Source organism: Acanthisitta chloris, unplaced genomic scaffold, assembly GCF_000695815.1.
Source record: "Acanthisitta chloris isolate BGI_N310 unplaced genomic scaffold, ASM69581v1 scaffold13495, whole genome shotgun sequence".
In the NCBI taxonomy this organism is placed as follows: Eukaryota; Metazoa; Chordata; class Aves; order Passeriformes; family Acanthisittidae; genus Acanthisitta; species Acanthisitta chloris.
This window is the reverse complement of record NW_008674420.1, coordinates 10,225-30,827: the sequence shown is the minus strand read 5'-3', so window position 1 is coordinate 30,827 and position 20,603 is coordinate 10,225. Positions and strand designations below refer to the sequence as shown.

The 20,603-nt window shown below is 43.4% G+C and overlaps 1 protein-coding gene across 1 annotated transcript in view; it reads left to right on the top strand.

Annotated features, from left to right (window-relative positions):
* Positions 1–7: 7 nt before the first annotated feature.
* The window catches only part of LOC103802818 (HHIP-like protein 1), a gene marked incomplete at its 5' end in the record, with an annotated part of 21,332 nt that continues 736 nt past the window's right edge, over positions 8–20,603 (top strand). Inside the window, 8 exons of the mRNA XM_009075349.1 lie at positions 8–124; positions 5,028–5,674; positions 8,245–8,388; positions 9,363–9,691; positions 11,582–11,708; positions 12,016–12,161; positions 15,628–15,709; positions 17,519–17,601. Of these exons, the coding sequence (XP_009073597.1) occupies positions 8–124; positions 5,028–5,674; positions 8,245–8,388; positions 9,363–9,691; positions 11,582–11,708; positions 12,016–12,161; positions 15,628–15,709; positions 17,519–17,601 (1,675 nt within the window). The remainder of the gene's footprint in view (positions 125–5,027; positions 5,675–8,244; positions 8,389–9,362; positions 9,692–11,581; positions 11,709–12,015; positions 12,162–15,627; positions 15,710–17,518; positions 17,602–20,603) is intronic.

Here is a 20,603-nt window from a genome sequence, read left to right as displayed (position 1 = left end):
CTTCGGCTGCTGCGACCATCGCCGGGACCGCGCCTTGCTGCAGCGCTTCTACCGCCTCAGCGCTCGGCTCGACGGTCCCACCTACGACACCTGCGCCGGTCACCTGCAGGACTTGCTCTGCCAGGTGAGGCTTCCCGGGGCCCCCGAGCTCCTGCTGCATAGAGGGGCTGCTGCTGCAAAGGGGCTGCAGCCACACTGGGGACTTCAGGAGTCTTCTGCTGTGCAGAGGACATCACCAGCTGCACACAGGTGTTCTTCTATTCTATTCTATTCTATTCTATTCTATTCTATTCTATTCTATTCTATTCTATTCTATTCTATTCTATTCTATTCTATTCTATTCTATTCTATTCTATTCTATTCTATTCTATTCTATTCTATTCTATTCTATTCTATTCTATTCTATTCTATTCTATTCTATTCTATTCTATTCTATTCTATTCTATTCTATTCTATTCTATTCTATGATTCTGCCCCACGGGTGTGTGCCCCATGCTTTGGCCCAGGTGTGTGTGCATCCCCCTGTGCAGGGCTGCATCAAGCGCAGGTATGGATGCTTTGGCCCAGACGTGAGTGTGTTGATCCCAGGGGGATGCACTGGTCCAGGCACAGGGGCTTTGGGTTATCCAGGGGAGTGTAAGCCATGACATTAGTTCCCAAGGCCAGACAGCAGTACAGGTGCATCAGCCATGGCATTAGTGCCTGAGCCCAGGCACAGGAGCATCAACCCATGTATGTTTGCATCAGGGATAGTGCATCAGCCTAGGTGTGTGGTCTCAGGCACTGGCAGGAGTAAATGTACACAATCAAGTGTCCCAGGGGACTTCTTGTCCTTTGGCAGGTGTCTGAAAGGAACAGGGATGTTGCTCTGCTTTAATTTATGAGCAGCAGTGCTCTGAGATGGGTATGTGGGCAGTTACAGTTTGCAAACTCCACTCATCCTTCTAGGGTTAGATCACTGGACCTGATGAAAACACCCACAGGGGACCTGCCTGCATAGATCATGCTCCTTGTTATGCCCAATTAGTGGGATCAGGTGGGGAGGTTTGTACTGTGCTACAGCACCCTGAGATGCTTATAGCATGTGCCAGGTGCTAACAGTCCTGATGATGGGTGCAGGGTAATTCCTGAGGATGTGGCCTAGAAACCTCTGTGGTGGCCATCCTGCACAGGGGGGAATTTCCACTCAGGGTTGATGTTCTGTGGCTGGATATGATAACAGGATGATCTCAGTCTGCACAGAGCAAAGAGTCTAACCATATCATCAGTGGTGGCCTAGCATGTATGAAAATGCCCTGAGACAGAGTAGTGGCAGCTCTGTGCTGTGCAAGTGTGAATCTGAAATTAATTCAGACAGTGGAGTCTCGTCCACCGTGCTCAGATGGGATCAAACTGGCTTTGCAGAAATCCTGCTCTTAGCATTTTTCAGGGTACCTCTGGTGTTCCTGAAAGCGTGAAGAGAAAGACAACCCTTTCCCACATCAGCTTCTAGAGATTTGTATTCTATTTCATCTCACACTGTACTGGAAGCAAAAAAACCCTTTGAATATATTCCCAAAACAAGCAGTGTCCAAAAGTCTATTTGTAGATAGGAAACCAGTGAGCAGTGCCTGCTAAGCACTCCTGCCTCTGGAAGCAATAACCTGGTCTTCTGTGCACATCAGAAAGATGACCAATTTACTCAGAAACAGAAATATTTCAGTGTGGAAGAAATGATTCACTGAAATGTTCTGATGAGCTCAGTGCATCACCAGCCCAGATGTGGCTACAAACCACCACCTCTAGTTGCACAAGCATGGAATGTTTGCAGGCATTGCAAACACTCTAGAACACTCTGCTCCCATTCATTCATTGTGTGTACAATTTATAGACCTGAATTACTAAGTGGGTCTCTGCACACTTCTGTATTTTTCTGCTCATGATTTGTGATTCCTCTCAAGTGTGATCAAATTATTTTGACAAGTGTCTCAGCTTGTTCTTGTGGTGAGGATTCCTGCCTCCTCTCAAATTCATAGAATAATAGAAGAGTTTGATTTGGAAGGGATCTAGTACAATCCCCACCCCTCCACTCCTTGCAATGAGCAGGGACAGCTTCAACAAGATCAGGATGCTCAGAGCCCCATCCAACCAGGCCTTGAATGTTTCCAGGTATGAGGCATCCATCACCTCTCTGGGAAACCTGTGCCAGTGTTTCACCACCCTTATTGTAAACAACTTCAGTCTTTAATCTAAATCGACCCTCCTCCAGTTTGAATCCATTCCCCCTCATCCTGTCACCCCATGCCCTCGTAAAAGGTCCCTCTCCAGCTCTCTTGTAGACCTTTTAGGTACTGGAAGGTGCTATAAGGTTACCCTGGAGCCTTCTATTCTCCACCAAAGTGCAAGAGAGTAGATGCCTCATTATGCTTCTTGGGAACAGCTTGCTTAAAGGCTTAAGCTTCCAAATGAAGGTGAACAAGGAATGTCAGGGATAATGTGAAAGTTAAGTGCTTTCCTGAGGAGTAATGTTGCTTCCTCCAGGCTGATAGCAGATGTAAATAAGCCATTGTTTGATGTGGGTGTTCCTCCAGATTCAGACTGTTGTAATTCCTCAGATAAGTAGCTGCCACTGAATTCCTGGAACAGATAGGATGAATTTGGCTAGCTTGTCTTAATGTGACTTGTTTTGTTTTCTGATGAGTTATTTTCGTAGTGGGAACTTGTTCCAGCCCTACTGAAGTTATTGATCATCTGCCAATTAGTTTCCTTGGTCTTTGTACCACGTCATAGTTTGCAATGAATGTCATTTGGAAATGAGGATTTAGACCTATTATTGATGCTGGGCTGTGGCTTTCTTGATATTTTAAGTGAACATGACAGGAAGATGTGAAGGGTGAAGGACCACAGTATTTATTTCAGAAGCAGAGAAATTCAGGATCTGGCATTAGGCCCCATCCCCTGTGGAGTAAAAGCTGGAAAATATTCCACATGTGTCTGGAGAATACCCTAGGCACATGCTTGGGTACTGTCTGGCTAGTGATAGATCTCTGGATATCACTGCCAGAGTAATGCTGCTGTAATTAGCCATATGCCACCAGGAATGTGGCAAGGAGTGAAGAAGTTGCCCACAACTGCTATTCAAATACACCTGAGGCTGGAGTGAACAGCCTGCAGCAGCAAAGGGGCAGGGAAACCAAATCTCTGGGCTATTTTTAATTGCAATGTGGAAGCCAAGGCATTGTTTTATAATGCATAAGATCACTGCTTGCTTTGAAAGGCTTTCAGGGAATGAGGTACACACCGTACTCCAGAGAGGGCCCTCCCCTCTCTGAATGGGAAACCTCCAGAGACAGCAACACATTGAGATCCCACCCAGCCCTCTCATCAAATTCCCTCTCTGTCTCATTTCAATCTGCTTTCTAAGGCCAAATTTTCAGTCGTTACAACTGCATCAGCAAATGCTTTGTCTGCTTCTGTCCCTGGCACACCTCGTGTAACCGAGCCGTGTGTGTTACCCAATCTGCCTGTGTAATTTCAGTGTTTTGTGTCACATGCAATCTCCTTTTTACCACATTAATTGCTGCTCATTTGAAGGCATAATAACCTTCATTTTGCAATGAATGGCTTGACATTCCAGGAGGAAAGCTTATTGTGCACTAATGATCTGTTACATGGCCTCTCAGTTTATTATGGTATGTAATGGAAAATAAAATAAAAATTAAATATTGTGTGTACTTATCAGCTAATTTAAACAGTTCGGTGTCTTGGATGTTATATATTTTCAGCTATCAAATAGTGCTGGAATCTGCATTAAGAAATAGCTCCCTATAGATTTAGAAACAGCTCCCTGTATATTTATTTTTTTACTAAGCTGGTTTTGCTAAGACAAAAAAAAAAAAAAAAGAAGAAATGCCAACTAGGAAGTAAAAAACACAGAATTTATTCAAGTCGAATAGTTTCTCTTTCGACCTTTCTTGCCTCAGTTATTTATCTGCCCTGTGAAAATAACTGAGCCTCCACAGAGTCATGTTGCATTATTTGAAGAGCACTTTAGTGATGCTTGTTCAGAAGATGCATTATAGCTGGAAAATATTGTGTGTTTGTTACAAGGAAGAGCCCTTGAAAAGCAGAACTGAGTCATTTTGGTCAGTTTGTAATTTACAGACAGTTCTACTGGATTGCAGCTTTCTGCATAAGGAATATTTGCCTGAAGGAGTTCTCAGCATGGAGAATACAGTGAACTGTGTGAACTTGATCTTGTCCTTAGGTAGGTTTCTAGGACCTTGCCTGGATTGTGGCAACTTTTTCCTCACTGTCTGAAATCCTATAACTTGAGCATCCCTCCTAGAACTTGGTGACCCACATCATGATCATGAGATGCACTTCACCACTCCTGATTGGCTATATAAACTATCTGTAGGCAAAGATCCACCAGTAAAGGCAACAGAACCAAGCAAGGATGGTGTATGCAGGGATAGCATCCTTCTCCCCTCCTCCTACTCCTTCTCATCCCACTCCTTCCAAGCTGTGAATCACATCCATGTTTGAGGTGCAAGTCTGGATTATCACACGATGAGGTTTGAATGTCGCAGACTTTGGCCCTGATGGTCTTTCCCATTCCTTCATCTGTCTGGAAATGCAGGACCTGAATCTTCTCAGCTAACAATTTGGTTTCACTTCTGTGCTGTGATGAATCTGCTTGTTATTTCATAGATGAAGTCAGAGCATCCAAGAAAGAGAAGTCTCTTTTTCCCAGTAGTCTATTAGGGTGATACACATCATTGCTGGTTTTCTTGAGTTAGTGCTGTGGTTGGAATAAATGAGTAACAGCATGAGGAAGTCAGCTTTCACCAGGAATATTGAAGATCATTTCCATGGATGCTGAGATAAAACTCCCTTTCTCAGATCCTTTCCTCTGTTAATATATCTCCAGAATAAACCGCAACATAACTTGTAATTAAAGAGAAATATCTCTAATTAGTATCACTGCTCAGCTGTTTCAAATCTGCTCCAAGAAATGACTTGAGGCTTTTTTTCTCTCTCTCTAGGAATGCTCTCCATATGCAGCTCACTTGTATGATGCTGAAGATCCCTCCACCCCCGTGAGGACGATACCAGGACTTTGCCAAGACTATTGCATGCAAGTGTGGCAAAACTGCCGCTCCATTTTTCGCCATCTCTCTGCAGACAGAGAGCTAATTGCACTGGAGAACAACATGGCAAAATTCTGCCATTACCTGGCCTTGGAGGACACTGACTACTGCTTTCCACACCTGCTGGCTAACCAGAACCTAAACCAAAACCTGGGGTTAGTCACTGCGGACTCAGAGGGCTGTCTCCAGCTCTGCCTCGTGGAGGTTGCCAATGGGCTGCGCAATCCCGTTGCGATGGTCCACGCCAACGATGGCACCCACAGGTTCTTCATTGCAGAGCAGGTTGGCCTGGTGTGGACCTACCTCCCTGATGGATCCAGGCTTGAAAAGCCATTTCTGAACATCAGCGAAGCTGTACTTACCTCACCTTGGGAGGGAGATGAGAGAGGGTTTCTAGGTATTGTCTTCCATCCTAAATTCAAATTTAACGGTAAAGTGTATGTCTACTATTCAGTTGAAGTCCGTTACGAAGAGAGAATCCGAATCAGTGAGTTCAGAATTTCTCCTGCTGACATGAATGTCCTGGACCATGGTTCTGAAAGGTATTGTACACACGTTTCTCTGGCAAATGATTCAAGATCTTAGAGGGCAGTTTGTGCATTTTAAAAAGCTATTAATGAAGGAGACTTGTTTAGCTTAGTATTGTTCTTGCATTCCAGTGTGTTAGCACGTTAGTCCAAGCCCATGGCTACCGTATTGAAGGAGAGAATCATAGAATCATAGAATTTAGGGGTTGGAATGGACCTTACAGATCATCTAGTCCCAACCCCCTGCCCTGGACAGGGACACCTCCTCACTAGACCAGTTTGCTCAAGGCTCATCCAGCCTGGCCTTGAACACTGCCAGGGTTGGGGCAGCCCCACCACATCCCTGGGCAACCCATGCCAGTGTCTCACCACCCTTAGAGTAAAAAACATTTGCTCACATCTAACCTAGACTTAACCTCCTTCAGTTTAAACCCACTAACCCTTGTCCTGTCATTGCAGTTCCTAACATGAATGTGTCCTCTGTGGATGAACTAACTGCAAGTGTTCAGGGATAAAACATTTACAGTTCTCAGTTCTGGTATGTCCGAAGATTCAGCTGAACATGGACTAGGCAATATTTCCAGTTACTATTTTGTTTTTTTGGTTGGTTGGGCTTGCTGGGGAATTTTGGTGGGGTTATTATGGTATTATAATGATTACTCTATAAAACAAACTTCTGCAAACATGAGTGAAATTCATTCTGAAGCTAAAGGTTTCCAAAAATGAGTATAAACAAACTCAATGATAACAGAGCAAAGAAATGTTTAGTCCCATATTTCTTTATCTGATCAACATCTCAACCCTGTGATATTACAAATTTAATATCAAATTAAATAAAAATCAAGCCACTATGTGATTACTGAGTGCATTTTGATTGGAAATATCATTTCTTTCAGCCTGGTCCTGCAGTTGAGCCAGATTAAGATGCATAGATAATGAGAGGCTTGTTTGTGGAGTCAGTCTATAGATTTATAACCTGTTGCAGAACCACATCATAGAACCACTGGTTTAAGAGACCCTTGAATATCACTGATGCTAAGATTTTGGTTTCCTTATGTGGATTATATTTGGGGCTTTCCAAATAGTCAGCAGTGGGTGACTCTAGTCCAAAAATGCACACAGCCTAATGATTGAAAAGGGGCATTGGTTTATCAAGCAGTTACAGCAATTCAGTGTAAGCAGCACTGTAGATAACAGGTAAGAGGAATTACAATGTTGTCCTCAGGAAAGCAATTCAGGGGCTTAAACCTGGAGATTTCAGAGCACATAGGCTATCTAGTTAAAAAACCCTCAGGCTCTACATTTGTAACATTTTCTTTGCTTATTTAGCTTATGGTTAGTACAGTGAAAGCCTAAGAAAGCAAAATTGTGGTCCTGTTGTGCTTGTGTAGGCACAGGTCCCACTGACTTCATCCTGAGATGCTGCTCAAGAGGGAGCTTAGTCTGACACGTGGTGTGCATTGTCTCGGCACAAGGCGTGTGGCTGTTTATACGCAGATATTTGCTCCGTGTATTTTGGGGTTTTTTCCATCTTCTTTTGGAGCCTGAGGAGGATTCACCTTTGTGTCTCTACAGGATCTTCCCTCACTCCTTCTGCCATCTGGAGTCTGTGCACTCTTGCACAGTTACCTTATCTCAGAGGCTGTGACATTTAACAGGAGGTGACAATAACTCCTTCCCACAACTCACAATAACTGTCAGTATTTCAGAAGGGAAAAAAACTGGCAAAAAATGAAGTGGTATAAGGAGATACTAAAATTTGCTTTTGGAGCTATTAAGATGTACTGCCAGCATGAAATCTGGACCTTTTTTAGAAGCTGGAGTAAAATAAACTTCAGTTGTTATACCCAGGAACCTCCACTGCATCTATTTGTGGCTTTACCATTCTATGAAATTGCACTTTATGTATGTCACCCTTTCTTTACTATGAAAGGGATGCCAGGTGCATAAAATAAGCCATTAAAAGAGAGAATCTGTATTTAAAATTTGAGTTTGTTGCGACTGCTTTGAATAACATTTGTATAAATGTCAGTTTGTTGGTGGGGCAGTTTTATCTGCTCTCCAAACTCATAAGGTCCTGAGTGTGCAATTATCACTTAAGGATTTGTCTCTCTAGGAATTTCACTGTTGAAAAGTTCTATGTTTGCCATGAGAGTGCCTGTCAGGATTGTGCCAAATGCTGTACAGATGCAGAGATGGGCTGTAGTCCTTGCAGTTTACAATTGGACACAAGCTCAAATGCCTTCACTTAAAAAAAAATATGAAGAAAAAACAGTTTAACAAGGAGGAAGAAAGAATCAAAGGACAAGTATAAGTAATAAAAAGTATATTTTGTCATGTGATTTCCCAGATTTTCCATATTACTCAATTTGGTGTTTCTGTAATCTGGAAAGTATGTTGGAACTATTTAAGCTTAGAAAATCAGCTATGCCCAAGCAAAATTCAGTAATGTGGATACAGAGGAATTTGTATCAGAACCAATCTGGAGACATTTCCATCTGTCAAGGGCAACACTGGAATGATGTTGCTCTGCCCTTTGCTTAGGGCTTTGCACTAGGTAATTGCCTTCTCCCTGTTTTGCTTAGGATAATCCTGGAAATAGAAGAACCTGCTTCCAACCATAACGGAGGAGAGCTGCTCTTTGGATTTGATGAGTATCTCTATATATTTACTGGAGATGGAGGCATGGCTGGGGATCCTTTTGGGACCTTTGGAAACGCCCAGAACAAGTAAGAGTGGATCCATCCCTATGGCAGCTCCAGGCTACCAACATGTGTACTCTGTGCTGGTTTCACCTGGGATGGAGTTAATTTCTTCTCAGTAGCTGGTACAGTGTGGTGTTTGGATTCAGAGTGAGAATAATGTTGATAATGATGCCCCATGTTGGATGCCAAAAAGGACTGTTATGGTTTAACCCCAACCAGACACCAAACCCCACACAGACACTCGTTTACTCCCCACAGGCAGGATGGGGAAGAGAACTGGAAGGATAACAGCTGGAAAACACATAAAGACAACTTAATAGGTAAAGCAAAGGCCTTGTACACATGCAAAGCAAGATGAGGAATTCACTCACTGCTTCCCATGGGCAGGAGGTGTTCAGCACCTCCAGGAGAGCAGGGCCCCATTATGTGTAACGGTTACTTGAGAAGACAAACACCATCACTCCGAACATCCTCTCTTCCTCCTTCTTCCTCCCATTTTATATACTGAGCATGTTGTTCTATGTTATGGAACATCCCTTTGATCAGTTTAGGTCACCTGTCCTGGCTGTGTCTTCTCCCAATCTTTCATTCATCCCCAGCTTCCTCGCTTGCATGACAGTACGGGAAGAAGTAAAGACCCTGGCTCTGTGTGAGCTCTGCTCAGCAGTAAGAAAATCATCTCTGTATTACCAACCCTGTGTTCAACACAAATCCAAAACACAGCCCCATACTAGCCACTGTGAAGAGACTCCACCCCAGCCAAAACCAGCACAGTCCACAGAGCTGCAGGGTGTAGGAAGTCAGTGCCAGACACTCGAAGGCTGTTGGGAGGCAAATGAAACCATCTTGAAGTGGTTGGTTTTCAGAGATATTCAAAGACTTGTCCTTTCCAAAACAGACAGAATGAAACCCAGAGTATCCCCTCCCCCCCATTTCTGATGTTTAACCAAGTTTTATTTCTTTATCTTTTTCCTCTTTCCTTTCTCCTCCCAATACAGATCAGCCCTGCTGGGCAAAGTGCTGCGGATCGATGTGAACAACAACGACCGTGGGCCCCTGTACCGAATCCCTCCTGACAACCCTTTTGTCAACGACCCTACAGCTCGCCCTGAAGTCTATGCTTATGGAGTGAGAAATATGTGGCGCTGCTCCTTTGATAGGGGGGAACCTCACACCAAGGAAGGGAAAGGGAGGCTCTTCTGCGGAGATGTGGGGCAGAATAAATATGAAGAAATCGACATCGTCGAGAAAGGCAAAAATTACGGCTGGAGGGCGAGAGAAGGGTTCAGCTGTTACGATAAAAAGCTTTGCACCAATTCTTCCATGGGTAAATAGAAGTGCTCTCTAAACTACCTGCATCTTCCACTGTGCAGTTTTCTGCACCATCATTTTTAATTCCTGCCTTCAATCCCTGACTGCTTGGTGGTAAATGTATCTTTTGGAGCTGTAAACTCTGGCTGTTTGGTGGTAAATGCATCTTTTGGAGATGTAAATCTATACTGCCTCAGCCAGAAAAGGGAACTGATTTGGGAATAAATATTGAAAGTCCAAAAGTTACTGGATTTGAGTTAGGAGGAAAGTGAAGCATGCTAACTGTTGTTGTTCTAGGCGATCTGTGTTGTTAGTCAAATTGCTTGGGGATTCTGTGATTTAGGGGGAGAGTAGCATCTTTTCCACAGAAAATAAGCTTTCCTGCAGGAGCATGAAAAATTTGGAGCAATAACTTACAAGTACTGTCCTTATTTTAAAAATCAAGGAAGAAACATATTGTGTAAGCTGCTCAACCCATCTGCACATTGCCTGCTTTGCAGGTAACTGAAAGTACAATGTATTTTTGTTTCTTTTAGCTGTGCCAAAAAGGAAAACCTAATTTTATTTTTTTTTTTTAAACTTTTCAAACCTGGACACTCAAGGTATTTTCTGGCTGGCTAAATTCCAGCACACATGTGAAGTCAGAGTGCATTGTGTTGCAAGGTATGATGTGAAGCACATCTTGCACTGGAGCATCTCCCCAGAGATCCAGGGGGCAGTGAGCTGGCACTGATTCGCATTAGCTGAGATTCTGATTTTTTTCCTCTTCTACATCCTATGTGTTGTTGTTTAACTTTCTTCTTTTTATTAACTCAGTTTAAATCCCTTCCTTTTCTTAACTTTGCCACAAGTACAATGGTAGTGATTAAGTATTTCTATCAAAATTTCAAGAGCAGGGAGCAGATTTTTTGCACTCCCTTTGCCGAAGCAGTTGTCAGAGACCTCGTTTAGTGCTCTCCTGTGTGACAGTACCCACATAAGCATTCATGGTAGGCATTTTACTGAGGTCTCCAGGGACTCAGAACAATTTTTGATGTCTTTAGAGACCCTTCTGTTAGAACAGTGAAATGTCACAGCCCCTTTAGAATGATAAGTACAGTTGAAGTGTCAAAAACACCTGCTTTAGATGAAATGCCCCTGGTGCAAGTTCCTTCCTGGCAGAGCTGTCAGATTTGTTACTTGAGGCATCTGGTACATGGGCAGGGAGAAAGGTTGTGATGAGGAGGAAGGGTGGGTGCCATGAGGGACCTATGACCCAGGAGTTTCAAAAGAAAGGGTAGGAAGTATTGAATGGAGAATCTCAAAATCAGTGCATCTCCCTCTGTTTTACATCTGTCTTATGTTTTAACTTGCATTTTATAATGAATATGCCAGTACTTCATCTTGCCTGTGCCAGACCATAAATATTTGATGACCCTTTCAGTTTAGCTCCCCCATCTCAGAGGAACAGAAGCTATTTGCACTGACATCTGACATATCTCTTCATCAGTGCCTGCAGTCTGGAGTTAACCATCTCTTTTTTTTTTTTCCATTTCACCACTGAAACAAAGCTGCATTGGGCAAACATCTCCTGCATGGGTGCAGTGACTCTAAGAGTAACCTGAAAATTTGCAGCTAAACCAGCCAGGCCCTGTAGAAATGAGCCATAAGTGGCACTAACAGAGCTGGGTTGTAGTGGGAGGAGAAGGGCTCAGGAGAGCAGTGAGGTATCTGGGTGATAGGCAGGGCTATCAAATGTGCTTCTGAACAGGTGAAAATCAAACTAAATACAACTCTAGCAGCACTCCATTTCATTAGAATCTGTTCCAGTGAAACTAATTGTGCTCTGCTAGTCTCAGAATGATCTGGATAAACAGCTATTCTGCAGCATGTGTAAAGCAAGTCACAAATCTTTTCTGCCCTGCAGATGACGTGCTTCCAATTTATGCATATCCACACAAGATGGGGAAATCTGTTACGGGAGGTTATGTCTATCGGGGCTGTGAGTCTCCAAACCTGAACGGCCTGTACATATTTGGTGATTTTATGAGTGGGTAAGTAAACACTTCAGAGACTCACTAAGCTCTACCCCCAACCAAAGTCCCCCTCCAAACAGCCAGATAGCACTTGAACACTCCCCTCTAGTTTTCCCATGTGCCTGGATTGCCCCTGAAAGACAAGGTGTTGCAGGATGTATAATACATTTGTTTTAATACTAACAATCCTTCATTTTTTCCAGAGAAACTGTAGTTTCTATTGCAGCTAATGTGGGTAGGAAGCATTAAACACCCTTTCAGGTGTCCAGATGGATGTTCATAAATCATCTTGGTTGGTTTGCAGAAGTGTTCCTTTGCCTTGCAGACGCCTGATGTCTTTGAAGGAGGATCGTGCTACTGGGGAGTGGCAGTACAGTGAAATCTGCATGGGGACAGGACAGACATGCATGTTCCCTGGGCTTATCAATAATTATTATCAATATATCATCTCATTCGCTGAAGATGAAGCAGGTAACCTTTTATGTCACACTGAATGGTGTGTTTGTGGTTCCTCTTCAAACTAAAACACCAGAGAGGAGGTCAGAGAGGGTTCCTGGGAGGCAGCAGGTGGTGGGGAGGCAGAGCCCAAGTCTGTCAGTCTTTAAAATGCCAGTGGGTGAGATTCCCAGCATCTCCCAAATATCAAACCAAAGTTGCAATGCTAATTTTGAGGTCTGTGTGGCTGCTGTGTGCAGTGGGAATTGGAAAGTCAGTTCCCTTGGGACTGAGTCTGGGTTCAATGGACATGTGCTGCCTGCACACCTACCCTCTACAGAGTAGAGACCAGTGAGGTGCAAGTAGAATAAAACACAGCTTACAAAAGAAACCTCATCTTCACAGTGCCATGCCATGGGGAATGGAGGCCCTGGGAGGCTGAGAAGCTGATACACAAGCGAGAGAAATTCTATGTTCTTGGCTAGTCAAGCTGTTGGCATTATTAATGGATACAGGGAAGCAGATACCATGAACAGTAATGATGTACCTGCTCACCCTGGCCTGGGATATTTGTACCTCTCAGGCTGAAGCAGAATAAAATCCCTATATTGTGTTTCAAGTGAGGCATTAGCAAAAGACTGCTTAAGTCCATATTTTATTAGTGTCAGCTGGGATTTTGCCTTGCACAGGACCGAAGGATAGTGTCTCAGTGGAGCTTAGCATAGCTGTGTTTTCAAGACTGAAGACATTTTGCTTTCTAGAAGGGACCTACTGCAATTTGAAAAGGAGGAAGTAAGGAATCCTGGTGTGAAATCTGATGGTTGCTCCCTTTGTTTGTACCAGGGTATTGCAGCCCCTGCAGCCCCTGGTTGGGGACAGGGAGAAGATGAGCCCCATAATGGTCAGGACCATTGCTAAGTAGCCTCATGTGTAATCAGAAATGCAGTAGTTGTGTTCTGTCCTGTTGCAGGGAAGTCCTGGTTTGTGGTCACAGGCACCTGCTCCCAAAATGTCCCAGCTTTTAAACATCTGGTTTTCCCAAAGGTTATGTCAGGTTTGGACGTTGCACAAATCATACAAATGGAAATTTTATAATGTAAATGGAAATCACCCAAATTAAGTATTATCTCAGAAGTTTGACTTTCTTCTTTTTTTTTTTTTTTTTTTGGAGTTAAATCCCATTTTCTCCAATGGTTAATGTTCATGGAAGCTAGAGCTATTTCACAGTGCTGTGGTGAGAAGGATATCTTACCCTAAAGTTGAATAACTTTGTCCAGACTCTGTTGACAGGTGCAGGATGAGGGAGATGCTCCCCATGTGCATGAGCAAGGGCTGCAATTAACACCTTGGTATTTGGCATAAAGGTTGATTTGAACTAAGTCCACATGTGTTTGCATAAGTACAATAGAACTAAGTGGAGATTTGGGCTGGAAGCTGTTCTCACAGGTAGTTGCCTTTTGTTTTCTCTATAGTAACAGAAAGAAATCTGTTAATAACAGTGCAGTAATGTTGCAGAGAACAGTCTTCTCTTGCACCTTTTTTTGTGTGCTGGGAATCTCATTTTTTTGTGAGTTTGTCACATAGTTTATTTTAACAAGGTTTCCATCACAGAAGCGTTTGATTGTTGCTCTGATGAATGTTAATCTGACTGGTGCAGGGGATGTATGTCTGCAGTGAGGACATCTATATTTATGGTTCATTGCACAGCCATTATAAAGGCAGCAGCCTCATCCCTGTGCAGCAGAACGTGTCAGGGACACCCCAGGCACTGTGCTATGTCTGTGGGGCACATGTGTGATAGCCTGTGTGCTTCATGGCCTGAGCATCCATATTTCTGCTTGATTTCTCTGCCTCATATTTCTGCAGGAGAGAGGGTGAGGATGTAAAGCACATGTCATGCACCCCAAGACACAGTGCCAGGTGTTTCTCACCCCTGTTTGGAGCAGAGCTGCCTCTGGTCTGCCATGCTCTGTTGCAGCAAGTCCAGAGGAGGCCACGAGGTTGATAAGAGGATTGCAGCATCTCCCCTATAAAGATAGGCTGAGGAAGTTGGGACTGTTCAGCCTGGAGAAGAGAAGATTGTGTGTAGACCTCAGAACAGCCTATCAGTACCTGAAGGGGCTCCAGGGAAGCTGCAGAGGGACTCAGTGTTAGGAGCTGCAGGGACAGGACAAGGGGCAATTGGTACAAATTGAAAGAGGAAAATTAGGCTAGATATTAGGCAGTTTTCCCTGTGAGGGTGGTGAGTCACTGGCCCAGGTTGCCCAGGGAGGCTGTGGCTGCCCCAACCCTGGCAGTGTTCACAGCCAGGTTGGATGAGCCTTGAGCAACCTGATCTGGTGGGAGGTGTCCCTGCCCAGGGCAGGGGGTTGGGGCTAGATGATACATGAGGTTGATTCCAATCCTAACATTCTATGATTCTATGATTAATGGAGTTCATCAGAAAAAGGAATAAACTAGCCAGGGGTGGCCAGAGGCATTTAGTTTCTGCCATGGGAATATCTGTAAGAGCTCAGCCCAGAGCAGCAGAGGAAAGCAGGAGAAGGAGCGTGGCTCAGCATCATCTGCCACCAGCTGCCTGCATCTTCCTTTGCTCAGTCTTGCCCCTCTGCTCCTTCCCCTTAGGGTATCCATAGGACACCCAAAGGAATCTGCCTTACCGACCAAGAAGGTCTCCATTGCCTCTTTTCATTTTCCTTTTTTTTAAAAAAAGATTGCAAATTTAATTCTTCTCTCCAATCCTTTTTTGTTACACTCCTCAAGCACCTGAGCTGGCAAAAGAGAAGAGTGCCAGAGGGACTGCTTACCCCAGCCACCCCTGAACAACAGGAGAAGGACAGAAATGCAGTTAAGAGAAAATAAGTCAAATAAATGGTGATGGACATTGTTTGGCTGAAGGTCAAGCCCTGTCTGTGTGACCTGTTAAAGTTGTGATAAACCAAATGCATTTTGTGAGATGCTTCTCACTTTGTGAGAGTATCTTGCAAAGTGCTAGAGATTTTTGTGCTAGAGATAGCAAAAGCAAAACCTTGTTCTCCTGTAATTCACCCCAGAGGAGCTTTTCATCCAAATGAGCAGAAGACATTGAACTTCCTTAATTGCCTTTCATTTCATTTCAACAAAGGTAATTCAGGGTTTGACTGTTTTGCATTAGAGAAGCTAAAAGACACATAGCAGAATGAGATGAACTGTAGAGTCTGGGCAGATGAACCTGCAGTGAAATTTGTCCAAATACTATTTCGTGACAATATGTAAAAGCTCCCACTTGATAAGAGTATTTTATGCCACTGGACTGCGGATAGACTCTCAGATGAACAGAGTGCATAAGAACACTACAGCTCCAAATTTAAACCTGCCTTGTTTCCTCCAATGACCAAATCTCTATGCTGGTCTGTGTTTCCTATGCTCTGTGACCTGTGATGCAGAGTGAATGCCTTTGTGCTGTACAGAACAGAAACTCCATGGAGAGTTTTCATGGCTGTGTCTGGTGGTTTTTTCCCAGGGGAATTGTACTTCATGTCTACTGGGGTACCGAGTGCCACAGCTCCCCATGGAGTGGTGTACAAAGTGGTGGACACCTCCAGGTATGAGACGTTCTTCTTGCAAAGCGTGATGTGGTGCAGTGAGTCCAGATGGTGATGTGACGAGTGATGTTGGCTGACTAACTAACCCTTCTCCCATGCTGGGTCCTTCTGTGGAGACTGCTCAAGGAATGTCTGGAGCAACCCATTGTGGGTCTGCTTTGCTCCTGCAGTCATGGAGGTCTATGCTACCTGGTGATCACCAACTTGTTATGGGTCCTGTTGGTGTTATGTGGATTGGGAGATTTGTTCCTGAATGCTAAAGGAGGTTTTTATGGGTGGCATGTCTTTCTCGGACAAAGTTTCTCTAGGCTGTTGCCCAAAAGGAGGTAGTTTTTCTCAAAGGGTTTATCCTCAGTATCTCTCTATCCCTTCTAGCCAGACATATCTCCCACATGAGCCCTGTGCCCAGGCAGTTGCATCTGAAGCTGGACCCATGTGGCCCGTGGTGCTTTCTTGGGCAAACCAGAAATGAATGTCAGGAAGTTCATTCTTTTTAGTGTTTCAAAGAGGAAAGTGGATTGGGCAAGAAAATGGGACCATTCACCTTGTAGATTCCACACACATCTATGTGAGACAGGGCAAGGCAGGGAATAGCTGTGTTTTATGGGAAGACTTACAGCTGTTTTTTCCATCTTCCTGTTTTTTAAGTGTTACTATTATTGGCTGAACACCAAGCTACATTCAGCCAGACATGGAGAGTGAAATTTTTGTAGCTTTTATTTTTTTATATATGGATTAAATTTACAGCTTTAACTATCTGAGCATTTTGAACCAAACCACTTGTCTAGCTTTATGTTGAAACTAGTCCCCAAAGTTAAATAGCCCCCAGAGCTGTCATGTGTTTGTCTCCAACTCTCCTCTGTCAGGAACATTTTCCATTATCTAATGCAGCTGAAGAGTTCCTGTAAATTGTGTATTAAGAGGCTGCTATTATGCAACCTTTTCAAAAATAGAGAAGAAGTCAAAAGCAAGTTGTAAGTTAAAGTTGAAAAAGAAGTTTTATTCATGTACAGAGTACAGAGGAAAAAACTCATAGGAAAATTCATAAAAGTAGGGAACATCCTTGTGTTGGTAGCTGAGAGGGAAGCTCTCTGCCTTGCACAGAAATGCAAATGATCCTAATTGCAAAGGAGTTATAGCCTCCAAATGCAAACATGATGCATTTTTATAGCAATTTGAAAACCTCTGAAGAAGTCTGAGGATTAACAAGACAGCAATCGCAGGAAAAAGAGGTGATGAGCTGGATGTAACTTCTCAGAAGTCAGATATACCCCTATGGCCGATAATTCTGTGTTAAAATAATGCATCATGCTAAGAGAGGACACACTTCAGAGCTCTTGCCTGAAACTAATGCAATTTTGGCACTACTTTTGTTTGGGTTTTTTGCATGAATGATAGTGTTATTTTGCTTCTGTGAAGACAGTCTGCAAATTTGCATCCACATGACCTTCATGTCAGATGCTCAACATACACTGTCTAGTTTTGCAATTTTTATTTTCAGTTTGATTAATCTCTTTCTGCAGTGCTTGAACTTGCCAGTGTTTTATTTCCTTAATGGGTTCAATAGTAACAAGTGAAAACACAGCCAGAGGACTCCACTGCCTTGTGAATGTTTGGACTTTGATCAATGGAGATCTGTGATTGTTTAGTTATGTTTTCTACTGTTAGAGATGACTTGCATCGTTTAAACAGACGTTTCTTTTTTTTTCCAATGAGCACTGCATTCATAGAAAAACAATGGGAAGCAAAGGCTTACAGTGCCAGGGGAAAGGAATTAATTGTGCACTGTATGTGTCCCTTTTGTCACAGGAGAGCACCACCAGGAAGATGCCGAGTTGAGCCATCACCAGTGACAGTAAAGAGCAAGCTCATCCCGTTTGTGCCAAAGGAGAGTGAGTGTCACTGTGGCTGTTTGTTATTGGTGCATGTTAGCTGGCTGTAGACACAAACTCCAGCCTTGCACTATCTCCACATGTGTGGAGACCACCCAGAACTTCACTCTTCAGAGTATCATCAATATTAATTCTCAGCAGCTGTTTTGGGTCTGAAAAGTTGGTTCAAATAAGGGATAAATTGTTTCCCCTCTCCTGGCTGAGTGAAATTTGCTTTGTATTTCTGTCCCTGTGCATTCTCCTTTTCCATGCTACATTATTCCACCCATTTCAATACCACCAATTTGGTTGCCCTGTCACTGTTTCTGTACCTAAACCCTGAGCTCAATGGTGTTTGTTTTTCAGTGACAAGTGATTTCTTGCAGTGGCTTTAGGTAGTGAGGAGCACTTCAGGAGCTGAAGGACATGCTGGCTAAAGGTTTGGAAAGCATCTCATTGAACAAGATGAGGGCTGAGTCATTGTTAGTTTTAAGTGAGAGGTTATGGGATGAGAAAATGTTCCCAGAAGTATCAGTGATCAGCCATTGAGGTGAAATTTTGGCTTACCCAAACCCTCCAGGGCTTTTTTGATTGCTTCAAACCACCTTGAAGTATTTTACTGCTAAAGCTGGAGCAGCCAATGATGTAGCTGCATGTGTAGCAAGCCAAGTGCTATTTATGCTAGGTGTAAAAACCCAGATTTAATATTAGGATCTCAGAATTAGATTAGGTGGCTTCACCAGTTTAGGGATGAATGAAGGCAATCAGCACCTTGCAAAGTTGAGTCTTTAAGGTGGAACAACATCTAAGGCTAATTATTGACTGCTGACATGCCTGAGTACTCAGCATGTCTTCAGAGATGTTCTCATTTGAGAGCTGTGCAGGCAGTTCCAAAACATGAGTAACTTGGTTCATGTTCAACCAGTTCTGTCTTTATTTCTGCTTATGCATTATTCTCTATGCAAGCCCAAAGTTCAGATTTTTGAACTCTATTTTGAACTCTCTATAAATCACTAAATCTCTTGGGTTTGTTTACAAGGTTGTTTTCATCACAAATTAAAACTTAGATATGGTGGGAGACATTCTGCTAAGTGTCTCAAGGACTAAATTCACTCTTTGGTGAAAAGCAAACAGGAACATTTTGATTCTGAAGCATGCAAACAGGGATGTGTAGCTATAAATATTTGACTGTTTTGGTTAGTACTTAGTAATGTAACAGAATCACCAAGGCATGTGGCTTGAATTAGCTGGATGAATGCATCTGTCGGAAGTGTATTTAATGAATAGCTTAACAAAGAGTAATATATAATAACAACTTGATTCAGCGAGGTGAAAAACACTCCCAGGTGACCATTACCTTTCATGCAGTCCTACACAGCATTATATGAGTTGCAGGATTTTTAAGCACTTTGCCAGATCAGGCTCCAGCAACTGAGCTGTGCACAGGTAAGACTTTCAAATAGATTTCTTGCCTTCAGAACCACAGCTTCCAAAGAAGGGAAATATTTTCCATGCCACAAATACAATTCCACTCCAAAGAGCCTTATTTGGAAAAAAAACCCAGACCAAGGGTTTGTTGTTTGGGGACAATAGATACTAAGTTCAAATAAGACAGACATATTTTTTCTCCTCTCTGTATTACAACACAAATGATGAATGAGAATGGATAAATCTAGGATATAATTCAAAAAGACATAAAATCATAGAATCAACCATGTTGGAAAAGACCTCAAAGATCATCGAGTCCAACCCTTTGGAGTTTGTGAATATCTGTGACACTGTCCCAGCTCAGTTGATTCTTATTCCGTGAAATTCTGAATTACTTCCTTCTGACAGAGTAAAACTTCTTTTTTAAGCTCAAATTAAAGCACATGCGAATAAGCAAGTCCAGTAATGCCTGGAAACTGTGACAGCAAAGAATTTTCAGCTCCTCAGAGTTCAAGGCTCTTTTTTGGTTTTTTTTTTTCTCATAAGGAAGAACAAGCCCAACTCCAAATCCTGTTTTATGTGTTGTCCTGGCAACTCTGTTCCTCTTGCACATTCCAGTTGCCAGAGAGAATTGATTTTGAATGTTCCTGATTTCAGCTCCTCTGAATAAAGCATCTGGCCCAGTGGGGAGGCCACGCTCTCCTCTGGTAATGATCCAACCCTTAGTAATGAAGAGAGGAGCAGAAATAGTGTCTTTAAAATGCTTTCAGCAGGGGAAAAGGGTATGCTGGGGAACTCCTCTTCTGACTGTGAAACTCCAGTGCCCACCCTTTAAGGGCCAGGCTGAGATTTTGCCAGTAAACTGCTTGGGGTTTCCTTCTTGGGAGATGTTCATGTGTTGGCGTTCAGCCCTGCAGTCCTCTCTGCTAACTAAAAGAAGCTGACATTTTTCACTGAGGAAATATTGGCTCACTGGGAGTGTTGTCACTACTCAACAGGATCAAGTAGGCAAATTACAAAAAAGGAGTTAAATAATAAGAGGATTGGAGTGCCTTCCCTATGAGGACAGGCTGAGGAAGTTGGAGCTGTTCAGCCTGGAGAAGAGAAGGTTGTGTGGAGACCTCAGTGCACTTTCTAGGATTTGAAGGGGCTCCAGGGAAGCTGCAAAGGGATCTGTGTTAGGAGCTGCAGGGACAGGACAAGGGGCAATGGGTTCAAAACGAAGGAGGGGAAATTTAGGCTAGATAATAGGTAAAAGTTTTGTGCTGTGAGGGTGGTGAGACCCTGTCCCAGGTTGCCCAGGGAGGCTGTGGCTGCCCCAACCCTGGCAGTGTTCACAGCCAGGTTGGATGAGCCTTGAGCAACCTGCTCTGGTGGGAGGTGTCCCTGCCCAGGGCAGGGGGTTGGGACTGGGTGATCTCTAAGGTCCCTTCCAACCCCAAAAATTCTATGATTCTACGAAATAAGTAAAAAATAGTCACTGCTTTCATATTGCTGTCTTCAAGTACTGCGCACAGAGTGACACCTTCATGGTTTCCTGCATTTTTCTCCTAACAGAGTTTATTCTGAAAACACCAACACCACATCCCAGGCTG